Raw genomic sequence first — 16,177 nt, forward strand, 5'->3', positions numbered from 1 at the left:
TGTTTGATTCAAACAAATACGTACGGTGTCCGTTCAAAAAGCTAAAGAAATCACCAACATAATTTCACCTTTACTAGACCAAAAGTTGGCTCCCCTGACGGAAGCAATTAACTTAGCTGTCACCCAACTATCGCAACACTCCCAGTGGTTGACGGAGGTAGAGAAGAGGGTGTCGGTGCTGGAGGATGAGTTACCTGAGACCAAAACACTAGTGCATACCCATGAATCTACTATAACGGCACTGCATAATAAATTCGAGGATCTGGAGAACAGAAACAGAGGCAACAACCTCAGATTGATAGGACTTCCTGAATCGGTTAAACCAAGGACTCTTGTCTCCTCATGGCTGCCTACTGCTTTAGGTATGGAGAATCTGGCGAATTCTATCCTGGTTGAGAGGGCACACAGAATCGGTCCACTCCGACAGGAACCACAGCAGCGCCCAAGACCTGTAATCTTCAAGATCCTGAATTATGCCGATATGGTGTGCATTATGGAGGCGTATCGCAAAACTGGTTCTCTATCCTTCGAAAGCCACAAGTTGCTCCTGTTTCAGGACTTTTCGTTCCAAGTTTCATCCCAGCGCCAAGAATTTTCTCCTATCTGCAAGGAACTCTTTACTAATGGAATACGCTTTGCACTAATGTATCCAGCGAAGCTACATATTATGCATGAGGGCAAACCTGTGTACTTTGGTTCACCCAAACCTGCTTAGAATTTCCTGATATCTCTGGACACTAGCTCTACCTCACCTCGTTCTACCTGGAACGACAATGACTGATCTACAAAAGAGATACGTTCCTTGATAAGTATTTCTGTTGTTATCAATATGTTGTGGATTGTATATTTTCTATTGTCCCATGGGAAATTCACATTATGCACTACACCAAATGATTCAAGGGGTGTTTTAGTTCTGAATCATTTTTTCAGTTTCATCACACATATTATACTCAACAACCTTTAGGGTTGTTCTATTGGAATTGTTATTTACATTACTGTAATTATGAGCAACTTTTTTGTTTGCTCTCCTGGGTTCTTAAAATTATAAATTATGGGGCCTATTCATCATTACTAAACTTTCCCTGGAGGTAATTAGGTTTAGAACTCGCATGGAGTTCTACCTAATTACCAAAGGAATTCATCATTCCTCCTCCCTATAACTATCTATTCCGAAAAGCTGTCATTTTTGCGATGACAGCTTTTCAGGAAATAGATAGAGATAACTATCTACACTAACTTACCGCAGCTGGATGTTAAATTCGTTAACCCAGCGCTTGCGCAGCACTGCCTACACATGCAGTAAGTTTGTGTCCCCCCCCTCCGCTCACCTGCCCCCCCTCCCCCCCACTCAGCTCCCCCCCCTTCAGCACTTACCTGTCCGCGCAGCAGCCTCCGGCTCCGTCCTGCTGGACTGTCACATGGTCTCCCAGCAGACCACAGTACAGATTAGAAAAAAAAATGTTTCTTTTCTAATCTTTATTGTGTTCTGCTGGGAGAACACCGTGTGCCACCAGCCTCCGGAACCAGAGGACGCACCAGACCACTGGAGGAAGACGCCGGGGGACCTGTCCAGCTGGAATCAGGTAAGTTTCACATGCTATTCGCTACCTCACAGTGGCGGATAGTACCTCCATCAAATTCCGAAAATTCATAATTTTCGGAATTTGGTGAATACCATAATTTCCATATCCCCATACTAATGTATGGGGAGTGTGGAAATTAACGCAGGGGGACTTAGTAAGGAGATATCAGTGATATCTCCTGTGCTAAGTGGCTTCGTGAATACTAAAATAACGTTATTTAAGGAAAATGTCCTTAAAAACGTTAATTTAGTTTTGATGAATAGGCCCCTATGTTAGGTTTTTCTGGATAACTGTTAATCGTTATCTGAATGCAGTTTGTTTTTATTTTGCACACCATGGAATATATATTATGTTACATGATTTTCCTCCCTTGTCCAGCTTGCTGGGACTGGACGAGAGGAACCAATAGGTATATATATATGTACACTTTCTACCTAGGGCAGGTATTGGTTAATGTCTACTCCAAATTCACAAGGGACATTAGCTAAGAGTACCTTGACATTCCTTACATGGAACGTTGAAGGGTTAAATACCCCTATTAAGAGGAAGAAAATATTGCGCCATCTAAAACGTTTTTCACCAGATGTGGCGTTTTTACAGGAGTCCCATTGGAGGCAAGGAGATTCCAACACTCTTAGAGACACTTGGGTAAAGGAATTCAAAAGTGCATCTTTCCCTACTAAAACCAGAGGGGTGTTTATTTTGTTTAGTAAATTTATCACCTATGAGATATTAGATGAAAAAGCTGACCCAAATGGTAGATTTCTTTTTTTGAAAATACAGATAGAGGGTGACCTATTTACTTTTGCATGTGTTCATGCTCCACCTGGCCCTAATGCATCTTTTTTTCTGATGTATATTCTAATTTACAGGTTTGGGCAGAAGGAACTCTAATTTTAGGGGGCGATCTTAATGTGACTATAGATTTATCGGGTAACTTAGGGAGGAGCGGGACTCGACGTGGTGCACCATCCACCCTATCGCTACTAATAGACACATTCCAATGGATAGACCCTTGGCACTATTCACATCCTGTGTCCAGAGAATATACTTTCTTTTCCCATCCACATAACTCATTCTCTAGATTGGATTACTGGTTGATTTCTGAGACCTTGCTCCACAGAGTGCTGGACTCTGAGATAGCAGATATTCTGATATCGGACCAAGCTCCAGTGTGGTTTTCTTTTCGTTTACAATCCCTTACTCTCTCTTCTTATAATTGGCGTTTTCCAGATTATCTTTCCTCCTCGGAGGACTTTAACAATTAACAGGTCATTTTTAAAATTACATAGATGACAATCTAATCCATAGCCAAGATATGAATCTTCTCTGGCAAACCTCTAAACCAGTTATGAGGGGCCATGTGATAGCCTATGTCTCGTATAAGAGAAAACCTCTCAAGCAAAGGTTCCAACAAGCCAGTGCTTTGGTAACCACAGCTTATGCTAAACTGTTGCAGGATCCTTCTGATTCTCATTCCGAGATATATCGGGATGCTAAGGCTTTATATGACTTGATATGTTCGGAACAAGCTCAAAAACAAACCTCAATTTTCAAAAACAAAAATATTTTCGTTGAGGGAATCGCCCTGGAAAGCTCTTGGCAAGAATGGTAAAATCTTACACGTCCTCTAAACCTATTTCTTTAATTAACTTGACACCCCTCTACATCTACTAGGATGCCTGATAAAATTACAGACGCATTCTTGCAGTACTATGAAACGTTATACCAGGCATCTATGGATGACTCCAACAAAGGGATGGAGTTTTTAAATCAGGCAGGACTAACTAAGCTCACATCACCGGATAGGGAGAATCTTTCTCTACCGATAACAGAGCAAGAGATTACCTCTATTATGGAATCATTACCCACTGGTAAAACCCCGGGCCCTGATGGGTCATCAGCGGCATATTATAAAATACTCACACCACTGGTCACTCCCCAGCTTTCAGTTTTATATAACTCAATACTTAGGGCCGGACTAAGGGGGGGCGACAGGGGCGATCGTCCCTGGGCCCCCACACCTGAAGGGCCCCCACACCCATCGGGGTTAATGTGAACCGGAGGAGACGGAACCAGTTCCGCCTCCTCCGGCCAACCTAACCCCTGCGCTGCAGGGAGGCATTATTTGCCAGACGCTCGCTGATTGTAACCAGCGGGCGACTGGCTACCTCCGCGCAGTGTCAGCTGGAGCCGGAGACTGGAGTTCATTTGTGAGCTCCTGCCTCCGGCTCACGCAGTGCACTATGGGAGAGACGCCATGACGTGTCTCCCATAGTGCAGAGGAGCAGCCGGGCGGAATGGACGTGGACGGCAGCGGGAGTGGGGCTTAAGGTAAGTATTAGCTTTTTTTTTTTTTTTTTTTAAGTGCAATTGGCTTTTCTACTGGGGGCATTTCTAATTACTCTGGGGGGGGATTACTACTGGGGGCATTACTCAGGGGGGATTACTACTGGGGGCATTACTCAGGGGGGGACATTACTACTGGGGGCATTACTCTGGGGGGCATTACTATTGGGGGCACCTCTTCTGGGGGCATTACTCAGGGGGCATTAATATTGGGGGCCTCTACTCTTGGGGGCATTACTACTGGGGCACTACTACTGGGGCACTACTACAGGGGGCATTACTACTGGGGGCACAACTATAGGGGTGTTACTACTGAGGGAATTTATACAGGGGGCATTACTACTAGGGCATTACTATTGGGCACACACAGGGGGCATGACTACTGGGGGGCATTACTATTGTGGGCACAACTACAGGGGTATTACTACTGGGGGTAGTTATACAGAGGGCATTACTATTGGGGACACAACCACAGGGGGCATTACTACAGGGGGCACTGCATAAGGGGCACCACTACTGTGGGCTCTGCATACATGGGCACTACCACTGTGGGCACTGACACTACTGGGGTCCCCATTGCACATAGCCCCAGTTTGTCACATTTAATAGGGGCCTACACATGTTTGTTGCCCAGGGGCCACCACAGACCTTAATCCGGTCCTGTCAATACTTAACGGGAACCCGGCACCACCTGCATTTAATACTGCATCTATCATAGATATCCTGAAACCTAATAAAGATCCTGCCCTGGCCTCCTCATACCGCCCAATTTCTCTACTCAATCAGGATCTGAAATTATTTTCCAAGATTATGGCCCAGCATCTACAATTATTGCTCCCTAATTATTACATCCGGCTCAAACAGGGTTTATTAAAGGATGTCACTCTACCCACAATATCCGCACTGTCTTAGCGGCAATGTACCAGTCACATGCGGAGAAAGGCAAAAGACATATTGTGATGAGTTGTGATGCTGACAAGGCGTTCGATAGAGTGTCTTGGTCTCATTTAAAATTTATATTTAATCACCAACAATTTGGCCCTGATTTAATTCATATATTTAAAACACTGGATCAGGATCCAAAAAGCCTTTTTGACAATAAATTCTTTAAACACCCTACAGTTCTGTTTGACCCGAGGCACGAGACAGGATTGCCTGCTCTCACCCCTACTTTTTAATTTAGCCCTAGATTCCCTTTGCATCATTTTGAAAGGGCAGAGGGATGGAGGGGCATCTTCTTGGCAAGGCATGAAATAAAATTTTCGGTCTTTGCGGATGACCTCTTGTATTTCGCTAATCCCAAGGAGGTTATTCCGCTCCTTCTACAAATTCTGCAAGTATTCGAGGAGACAGCGGGTTTTAAAATTAATTATGTTAAAACCGAGGCCTTGGCCTTTTTTGGGGAGGCTAGGGCAGGATGGGGAGACTCCTTTCCCTTTAAGTGGGCAGATAGGTACATCACTTACTTAGGTGTCAACGTTCCTTCACATCCTTCTCAATTATATACGGTTAACTATACCCCATTGTTGTTAAAAACATACAGTGATTTCAATAAATGGGCCCATCTCCCGCTGTCTTATATAGGCAGATGCCACCTTTATAAAATGATTAGTTTCCCCAGATTTGTTTTTATTCTCCAAATGTTACCAATTATCCCAGATAAGAGAGACCTTAGACTTCTTAATCAAGCCCTACAGAAATTCATATGGGCAGGAAAACGCCCCAGAATCTCACTGTTTAAGTTGCAACAGCAGACACATTTGGGAGGGGTAAACCTACCATGTCTCAGACAATATGCCCTGGACGCTAATTATAGAATAGCAATGGACTGGATTGGGGGTTATAACATTTATACCATGCACTCTGTGGAGCAGGCATTTACTCCTCACCATAACTTGGTGTCCCTTTTACACACCCGTCCTTTTCGTCTACCTCCAGCAGCTAAAGAAAATATTTTAATAAATACGACATGCATAGCATGGCGTACTATTAGATCACAATCCCACCATTCCAAATTGTCTTCGCTTTTTTTACCATTATGGGGTAACCCTTTTTTTCCATCTGGCAATTCAGCCCAATTTCAACGCTGGCATACCAGTGGCCTTCGGTATCTATATCAATTTTTACATGACCAAACACTCCAACCTCTCACTCGCTCTCAGCTGCAGGAGAAATTTCCCTCCATTATTTTCCCTTTATTTCCTTATTTGCAGGCAATGAACTACATTCAAACCATGTTGCGTGGTTTTTTGACAGCTGACCTAAATTGGGGTCTGGATGGTGCACTGCGTCGCAAACCACAGGGGCCTATTTCTACTTCCTTTATATATTCCTGTGCCCGACCTCTTATTGACTGATACCCCTTTTCCACCTAAATTCCGGGTCTGACCCGGAGTTGGAACAAAGTTCCTATCCGGATCAGACCCGGAATTTTGCCGGCGCTGACTCGGGATATCCCCGAGTCAGCGCCGCTCACACCGCAGTCGGGTCTGCATAGACCCGGCTTTTGCGGAGTGAAAGTGGACGCTTGGAGATGACGTCATCTCCAAGCGCCACTGAAGCCGGACCAATCGGCCGGCTAGCAGCGCACTCCAGGTCATCGTGACCCGGAGTGCGCTGTTCCCATAGCAGGGTTTCACAGGCTACGCCCGTGTTAAACCCTGCTAGTTACCTGGGTTGGATTGCCGGGTCACTCGACCCGGCGATCCAACCCTCTGCCCTTTTACACCAGGGAGCTGCCCGGGTTAACCCTTTAAAAACCCGGGTTTTAGCTCCGGTGTAAAAGGAGTATTAGAGACAAGTACTACAGGACTAGCAAAATGGAAGGAAGTCTTAAAATGAATAAACAATTGGGATCAGTCTCTTACACAGAAATGCATCTCAAAATCCTACACAGAGCATACTATACCCCCAAATTGAAATACATTATTGGTGATGCACCTAATGCCACCTGTTATAAATGCTCAGCGCCTGATGCCGAAATTGAGCATTGCCTATGGGATTGCCCACGTATACAGGTTTTTTGGGGTGAACTTAATAACTATATTAAAGAGGTTCTAAAAATTGATTTTGTGATCTCTAAAGATTGGGTTTTCTGGAATATATCTACAAACACACACTCACAGGGATTGCCAAAGGGAAATAAGCTACTTCTGACCAAATTGACTACAGCTGCAAAAAAGACCATTCTCTCACAGTGGATTGAATCTAACCCACCTACTCTTACATTATTACACCCTACAATTATATTTTTGTTTATGATGGACTGGACAGAGACGTCCACCAATAAGGAAGACCTCACTGAAAAGTTTTTTGGCACCTGGTTGCCTTATATTCATACATTATCCCCATCACTTAAGGATTATTTAAGGAGATGCTTCCAGCTTACGTCATGGTTTAACTTGGAAGTACTTGATAATGGCCCTCCCTTTTGATCAACACTTAATCAGCCCGTTAATTGTATATGCAACTATGTCTGTAATTGTTTATTTTATTTTTGTGTGTGTGCAACTGCAATCTATATCCAGAGTTATATACTGCAAATTATATAAATTTCTGTCAGATGATTCTCTGCAATTGTTTTATTATGATGAGGATAATGTTATGTATATTTGTATCACAATATGATGTTTTCCTAACAAATATTTAAAAAAAAAAAAAAAAGTATAGGGGGCCCCTGAGAAAGTGTAGCCCGAGGGGACGTGCAACCTGTCCTCCCCTTAATTCGGCTCTGTGGCTGCAGGCTGGGGGGCAGGTAGAGAATGCTGCCTGGCTGCTCTGATTGTGTGTAATTCACAGTCAGAGCACCCAAGGAACATCTTTCTCTGCTGTCACCTAGCCAGCTGCCCTATGCATGGAGCGAGCAGCCACACACTGCCGGCCCAGCCTCCCCCTGCTCATAGGCCCCTAGGATCGTTGCCCAGTGTGCCTTAATGTTAAGATGGCCCTGCTCCACGTGCGTTAGTATTCATTGGGATGGGTGTACCAAAGGCACTGTGTCCCCTACATCTTTACCTTTAAATATAGATTTTCACCACTGTTTCATCTGCTCAGGGAGCGCACAAAAAAACATGATCATTTCCGGGTAATATATAAATAATGTAATTTGCAGTGTGAGTTCGCTGTGAGAACAGCTTGCAGGACCCTAATTCAAACGATTGAAGATAAATTGTTTTCTTTCACAATTCCTTATATACAGAGTGTACAATTAGTTTTGAACTAATTTGCAGTTTATTCAATAACGTTACAGCTAGCTGTGGACGCGTCTTTTGCGGCAGCCACACCTGTATCATTATACTAATGTTGCAACTGATCATCTTCCTACTGAGATTCCCACTGGCAGTGGCGCCAATACCTCTCAATGTATCTTTAGGCTCACCATCAGTCGCCACATCAAATGCTTGCACCAACCCTATGTCAGGTGCAGTTTCTCCATCTGATCATGGCATCCTGTGTCAGCACTACTGCTTCTTTACACTCATCCCCTGCCGGCAACAAGTCCTCATCACTCTGGGGGCTTGCCTAACACTCTGGGAGCTGCTGAGAAGCCCGGAGCCTCCTGCAGCACTCTGCTGCGCAATTCAGTGACACCGTCCGAGGGGGTGACACCAAAATAGCAGAGCAGCTCTGTTACCTTAAAATCATCCCCTTGGATGGTGTTACCCGGTGTGTCTCACACCCCGCACCCTGTAGTGACGCCATTCCAAAGATAGACCTGGCCACTCTACTGGGCATCGCACAAGTGCACCATCCTTTCTGTCCTTATTAGTAAATTCCCTGCAGTTAATTGACCCCTGGTGTTATCTGCCCCTGGACTCCCAAGAATATTCATTTTACTCACACCCACATCCCACAGCTATTAGACTAGATTATCGGCTAGCCTGCTCCATAAGGTCTTGGACTCTAGCATTGCCAATATTTTTATATTGGATCATATCCCTATTTCGTTTACTCTCAAATTGACATCCTCTTTTTCCTTGTCTTTTAATTGGAGATTCCCCTCCTAATTAACATTTTAGGAGGATTAGAAGTTACACCTTACACCTCAAAATGATTTAGACGATAACAATCACATACCTCAGACATAAATTTATTTTGGGTGGCTTCCAGGCCTGTCTGGCAGAGACACATTATCGCTTATTTATCTCAACTGGAGAAACTTACGAGACAGCGATTTCTATCTGCGCGTGCAGCAGGTACAGCAGCTTATTCTGAATTGTTGCAATGTTCTGCAGTCTCTGCTCAACAGAGTTATAAAGACGCTAAGGGCCTGATTCAGAGCCGCACGCGATGTCGATGTTCATGTAGTAGAGCAATCTTTCGCAACATTCGCATGTGAGAATTTATGAAAACATGTACAGCGCATGCATTACACCGAGGGTATGCACAAAGACAATGGAGGGTATCATAAATGTGTCAAAAAAGTGATGGGCATTGACTAGGAGGTGAATGGGAGGTGGCTAGTAGTGCACACAAAAAACATTCCGTTGAGCGGGCGTATTATGGGAGTGTCGTGGGCATGTCAATGCATGACACACAGCCGCAGGTATAGTAGGCATGGTCAGATAGAATAACTGCACCTGACATAGGGCTGGTGCAAGAAAGATGGTGCGAATGACAGTGGTATATAAGAACGCACCAATCAGTATTACACTTTGGATGGTAAAGTGGGTGTCTTAATCCTTTGACCACCTCACCGCCCCTGAAATCACGTAGTAGAATATAATTCAAAACACGCAGGATCTGTTTTTCAAATCCAATTTCTGAGTAGCATGAAGACCTGAGTCAGGACTCTGATCTACTCGGAACCCCAAAGTGATTCTGAACTGGGACTCCGTTCGTCTCTGAACCGCCTAAGTGATTTTATAATGGAACTCAATTCTACTCAAAACCCCATAGTGATTCCGAACTGGGACTCAGTACTACTCAAAACACCAAAGCGATTCTGTAATCTGGGACTTGGTTCTACTCGGAACCCCAAATTGATTCCGAACTGGGAGTCAGTTCTACTCGGAACCCCAAAGTGATTCTATACTGAGGCTCAGTTCTACTCAGAACCCGAGAGTGATTCTATACTGAGGCTCAGTTCTACTCAGAACCCCACAGTGATTCTGAACTGGGACTTAGTGCCACTCGGAACCCCAAAGTGATTCTGAACTGGGACTTGGTGCAACTCGGAACCCCAAAGTGATTCTGAACTGGGACTCTGGGCCTGATTCAGACCCGTTCACTAGGCTGCGTTCGCACATAGCCTGCCAATGTTTGCAATCTGCGCAAGACCCAGTGCTCATGCACAAAGTATTCCATGCGATTGGGAAGCGTTCGCACCCTGTATACAGTTGCATCCCTAGCATGAATGACAGGATGAGCCATTTGTGGGTGTTGACGGGGTGGTCGATGGTAACGGGGGTGTGGTGTGAATGCAGGCATGTCTGAATTCTGTTTCAGAGGCATACATAATTAAGAAGCATCGTTAGCATACATGTCACATGGCTGAATTACACACAGCAGCACTCGCAGTGCTTGTGGTAGGGTATGGTCAGCCACAATTGCTGCGTATGAGTCCGATGTCAGCTGATGTTACCGATTGTTTCATACACTTCCTGGAGATGACGTATGTTACGAAAGGGAAGTGGGCTGCATCAAAAGATACATCCGCTACTGCAAATGCATCCACCTTTGAATGACCCCCAATACCTCATCTTGCTACCCATCTTTTAGCTCTCTATAATTCCACCTTAGATGGTTATTCAGCCCTTCATGACTTTAACATGCCCCTTAAATCAGGATTTAAAGATTTTGACCAAGCTTAAAAACAGGGTTTGTAAAAGGGCAATAACAGTGCATAATATCAGGACTGTGTTTGCAGCGCAAATCAAGTCAAGCCAGGCAAGGAAATATATCATATTATAGTTACATGTGATGCCGATAAGGCATTTGATAGGGTATATTTGCCTCATTTAATACTTATTTTTAATCACCAATATTTTGGTCCCTACTTTATACATGTATTCCAGACATAGGGGCCTATTCATTAAACTTTAAAATTCGATGGAGATAATTAGGTTTAGAACTCGCATGGAGTTCTACCTAATTATAGGTGGAATTCATCATTCCACCTCTCCTTAAGTATCTATTCCGAAAAGCTGTCATTTTTGCGATGACAGCTTTTCGGGAAATAGATACTTTTCCCTGCCTACACTACCTTATCGCATCTGGAAACAGTGCTGCGCATGCGCTGTTACATCTGTAAAACCAGCGCATGCACAACACTGCCTACAGATGCGGTAAGTTTGTGTACCTCCCACCCCTCTCCGCTCACCTCCCCCCCCCCCCCAACTTACCTGTCCGCGCAGCAGCCTCCGGCTCTGTCCTGCTGGTCTGTCATGTGGTTTCCCAGCAGACCACATGACAGATAAAGAAAAAGAAAAAAAAATTTTTTTCTTTTTCTAAACTTTCTTGTGCTATGCTGGGGAGCACACATGTCCGACCAGCCTGCGGAGCCCGAGGACGGAGCAGAGAGCCGGAGGGACTCGTCGGGGGACCTGCACATGTGGATACAGGTAAGTCGATTCAGCTATTCGCCACCTCACAGTGGCGAATAGTAACTGCATCAAATTCCGAAAATTCATAATTTTCGGAATTTGATGAATACCACAATTTCCACATCCCCATACTAATGTATGGGGAGTGTGGAAATTAACGCAGGGGAACTTAGCTAGGAGATATCTGTGATATCTCCTGTGCTAAATCTGTTCATGAATACCAAAATAACGTTATTTAAGGAAAATGTCCTTAAAAACTTTATTTTAGTGTTGATGAATAGGCCCCTTAATGTAATAATAATCCCTTTGCATTTTTAATTATTAACCTGTTGAACATGCAATCTTTTATGTTGCACAGAGGCACTAGACAGGGATGTTCCTTATCTCCCTTTCTGTTTAATTTACTGCTGAATCCACTTTTATGTAATTTTGAGAGTATGGGGTAAATTTACTAAGTTGGTTTTATATTGTTTTAAATCTATTTAAAAGCGACTGACATCAACAGCATTTTGGACTGAAAAATCCATATTTTTATCATGGTTTAACTGTTTCAAATCAATTGAAACCCGACGTTTATGTCAGTCGCAATTTGCACTTCTAAATGCATTGTGTTTCGAACCTTCAGTGCCAAATCAACAGCAACCAAAGTTTAAACACAATAGTAAATCTGTCCAAAAAAGAAGCACTGCACAGATCACTATGATATGTGCAGGCTTCTTTGGCTTAAGAGCAATTAAATAGTTAAATTAAAAAAAAACTTTTTCACTGTCCCCCTCTAAATCCATAACCAGCCTTGGACCTTTCAGCTTGGACTGGTACAGGAAAATAATGGGGAAAACCAGCACCTGATTCAGCCAGGGGGATTACACTATAGCAGGGAGACTCACAGTGTGGGGTCCCCCTGCCACAATGTAAAACCAGCCCCAAACTGGTCAGCCGAGGGTTTGTAATCCTCGCAAGTTGGGACCCCAAAAATAAAATGGGGTCCCCCCTCCCTTGGATCAACCTGAAAGCCCAGGGCTATTCCCTGAGCCCTTGGTGGAGGTGGGTGCAGGGTTAATGTGTCAAAGATAGAAATAATATTGTTCTGTAAGCGAGACTACAGGTCTCAGCAAGCCTGCCCCAGCCAACTGCCAGCAGGCCTCAACAGTGCCATTGGTACCTGTAGTGCCACTGTAAAGAAAATGAAAATGTCTAAAAAAAAGACAGTGTGAGGTTCTGGCTTTGTTGTGGACCCGGGGTGGTATTAGGAGCACACGCTGAAGACTTAAAGGAAAATGTGGAACTTTTAATGAGTGGTTTAGTAGACATGAATATGGCAACACAAAAGTCCAGATAGTACTAAGGTGCTCTTGGAACTGTAGTGAGACAATGGGAAAAAGTCCAGGTAGTCACCGACAGGAGACAGTCCAGTATTCCAGGTTTTGAGATTGAAGTGAAGTGCAGGCTGAAGAAATAATATCCAGTGGTAATGCAAGTGGAGGCAAGGTGCAGGGTACAGGAGACTCAGGTACTCTGGAAAGGCAGAGGTAAATGGAAGAGGCAGGGGTATCCAGCGGGGTTGGAGCAGGCAAGGTGAAGCAGGCTTAGGCAGGGATTCCAAAGACAGGTGTATGAGCACAGGAACTCTCTCTCAACTTCCGCTGAGAAACACGTTGCACTAGCAATGAAGGGAAGATCTGAACTCCCTTAAATACCAAGTGCTCTACCGTGACAGGTCAGAGAGAGAGCACGTGAGACACCAGGATAGGGCGATTAGGTCACATGGCCAGAGGCAAGATGGCAGCACCACCAGGCCTAACCAGCCCAGAGTGACAACATGCCCGCATAGGACCATGCACAGCCAATGCTCCCTGCCAGGCACCAGCACCACCGCCAGATGCCCCTCACCATAGCATCCTCACAGGTATTACCCGCTGACCGCCATGCCGAGAAACCCTGGTCGTGACAGACAGTACACACACACCAAATGATTTAACCCATTATTTCACAGTCACACACACGCACACTACATAATTACCTTCTTTCTGGAGGTGGTCAATCCCCTTATTCAGGTAGAAGTCCAAGGTATTTTTAAAAACAAAACAATTGTGGTCTTATGAGCCCACGTACACACTATACTGTATACAGTATTGCGAACCGAATGACAGGTACTACGTGGTTTCTTGCACTATAGGCCTGAGTTAATAAGCAGGCGGCTTCCCAGATATATGAAGTGAATTATACTTCCTTGATCATGGTCTCATCTTCCCCTGCCATACGTAGGGCAAGATGATCAGTTTCCCTCCCTGGGCCGGCAAACCCCTTAGAATTTCATTATATTAATTAAAACAACCTCCCAAATTAGGGGGTGTGAATTTGTCTTGTCTTAGGAGTTACACCTTAGCCACAATCTATAGACTTGTGATGGACTAGATTGGGGGAGCCAATGTTTACACATTTTTCTCTGAGGAACAGGCATTTAGCCCTAATGTTAATTTGATTTCTTTATCACACAGTCCTGTTGGTCATTTTCCGGTCCTGTTTAGGGACAATTTCCTAATCACTACAACGTGCACACACTTTGTGTTTTGCCCCTTCATAGTAATCCTGAGTTTCAAGGTGGACAATCCTTCCAATGGAGGTCTCAAATATGTATACCAATTTCTACAGGAACGTAGTTTTAGCTGTCTCTCGCATTCTCATCTTCAAGGTAAATACCCAAGCCCACTTATACCTCTATTCCCTTATCTACAAGTAATTTGTTATATAACTAAAGTCCACAGTACACTCAGAGGCTGTCACTGAGTACTAAATTATTGCTGTCCAAAATGGTAGTAGCTGCAAAGAAAAAACATTTTACCTCATTGGATTGAACTTGCAGTTCCTAGTATATTCCTGCTACTCCCACGGCTATCATTGCTGTTCAGGATGGACTGAACTAAAGTCACTCGAAACAATAAAGACCATGTACGTAGATAACTTTTTAGTCCCCTCAGACTAAGGAATTGTTAAGGGAATGTTTTCAACTTACCTCATGATTATCATTTAGAGCTTCTCTCTTGTGGGCTTTCATTCTGACTATTCCTCATTTCTCCAGTCAAGATGGTAGTTGCTTCCATGGTGCGGTGGTTGTATTTTGTTATGTTGTGTTTTATTTAGTCAGTAATATTGTATTTAGTATAGTTGTGCTTTCCTTTCAACCATAATACTTAAACTGCTCGTGTTAACTCCCGGATCTTCACTGAGACAAGACGTTTGTTCTCCTCTATATTCTGTGCAAATTACCTTTCATATAATTGTTTACAGTTTAGCCAAACTGTTATATACATTTTGATACCTCTTTTTTTTTGTCTGTAATGCTGGGCATACACGGTCAGATAAAATGTCTGTCAGACCGACAGACATTTTATCTGGCAGCCTGCCAGCCACAGATGTCGCCGGCATACACTGTGAGATTTCTCTCACAGTGTATAGCCCGACATCCGCGCTCTGCCCCCGAGGGAGGAGACATTTCCCTGTTCCTTCCGTAGGAAGGAACACAGGAAATGTCTGTCTGTCGGCCGCGTTGGGCATACACTGCCCGATGCGGTGTTCAGTTTACCGGTAAATATCGCATCAGACGGGCATGCTGGATAATCCAGCATGCCCGACTGAGCAATATTTAACCCTCGGTCACCGCCCCACACGCTACAATTATCGGGGCGATCCGCCGATATCAGGTGGATCGCCCCGATAATTGTAGTGTGTATGGCCAGCTTAAGTCACTTTATTTATGCCCTCTCCTAAGTACTGACCATTTTGTCTACTGTTATTTTGTTTTGTGACAATCTTTCAATAAAAAAATATAAAAAAAAAAAATCTATTTTGCCAACTATTTGTACTGCAAAATACTAGCAAAAAGGAAATATTTCATTATATAAACTATATACTAAATTTAGAATTATAGATTTTCAGCCTGGTACCTGAAGTCTAGTTTTTTGCTTCTCCAATGAAAGGTCCAAAAGATCATCAATATCAATCTCTGGTTCTGCAGCTTCATCTCTCCGCAAATCCTGTCGCAAACAGGAAAACAGTCATTGTAGGTCATGTGTGCAGTTATACTCGAAATACCAGATATTAGAGGTGGGGTACATCACTCATCACATTTTGAATGCGATGCATCCTGCCACTGACCGCATGCATAGCGCCATATGTTAACGCCATATACATGAAGAATGCAATTAAAACCACAAAGGACAGCTCTTCCGATAAGAGCTGTGCTATGTGGTATGAAGGACTTTCATGTTTATGTCCCAGCAGTCCTTCTGCACATGCGTAGCCGTTGGCTAGCGCATGCGCCTATCACGGGGGACACTGGGACTCACCCAGTGTCCTCCATCTGTGGTAAGAAGCCTATAGGGTTCTATTAGGCAATGACATCTATAGCCTAAGCTCCGGAAATTTTTGTTTTCTGGAGCTTGATGCATATGGGGAATGCGGTCAAGAACCTACTGGCGAAGCGCGCATCAGGCTAGGGAGGACACGCTGTTGGTGTCTCCCTTTTAATAGGCTGTGAATCGCTATGTTGTCTAATGTATAAAAGTGTCTATTACATTGTGACATATACCGGACTATACAGATTGTTATATCCACATCAGTGCGGATCACACTGAGTCACTCCCCTCATGCTGCACTTCATGTTATGTCACCCTGCTAGTAATACCAAATGTTGCTATCACC

The 16,177-nt window shown here is 44.1% G+C and overlaps 1 protein-coding gene across 1 annotated transcript in view; it reads right to left on the reverse strand.

Annotated features, from left to right (window-relative positions):
- Positions 1–711: 711 nt before the first annotated feature.
- LOC148451023 (protein phosphatase 1 regulatory subunit 14D-like) overlaps positions 712–16,177 on the reverse strand; it is a 35,284-nt gene continuing 19,818 nt past the window's right edge. Inside the window, exons 2-4 of the mRNA XM_088462373.1 lie at positions 15,421–15,510; positions 5,822–5,873; positions 712–782 (exon numbers count right to left, since the gene is read on the reverse strand). Of these exons, the coding sequence (XP_088318499.1) occupies positions 712–782; positions 5,822–5,873; positions 15,421–15,510 (213 nt within the window). The remainder of the gene's footprint in view (positions 783–5,821; positions 5,874–15,420; positions 15,511–16,177) is intronic.

Source organism: Taudactylus pleione, unplaced genomic scaffold (genome assembly GCF_031769625.1).
Source record: "Taudactylus pleione unplaced genomic scaffold, aTauple2 ptg001208l, whole genome shotgun sequence".
NCBI classification, from domain to species: domain Eukaryota; kingdom Metazoa; phylum Chordata; class Amphibia; order Anura; family Myobatrachidae; genus Taudactylus; species Taudactylus pleione.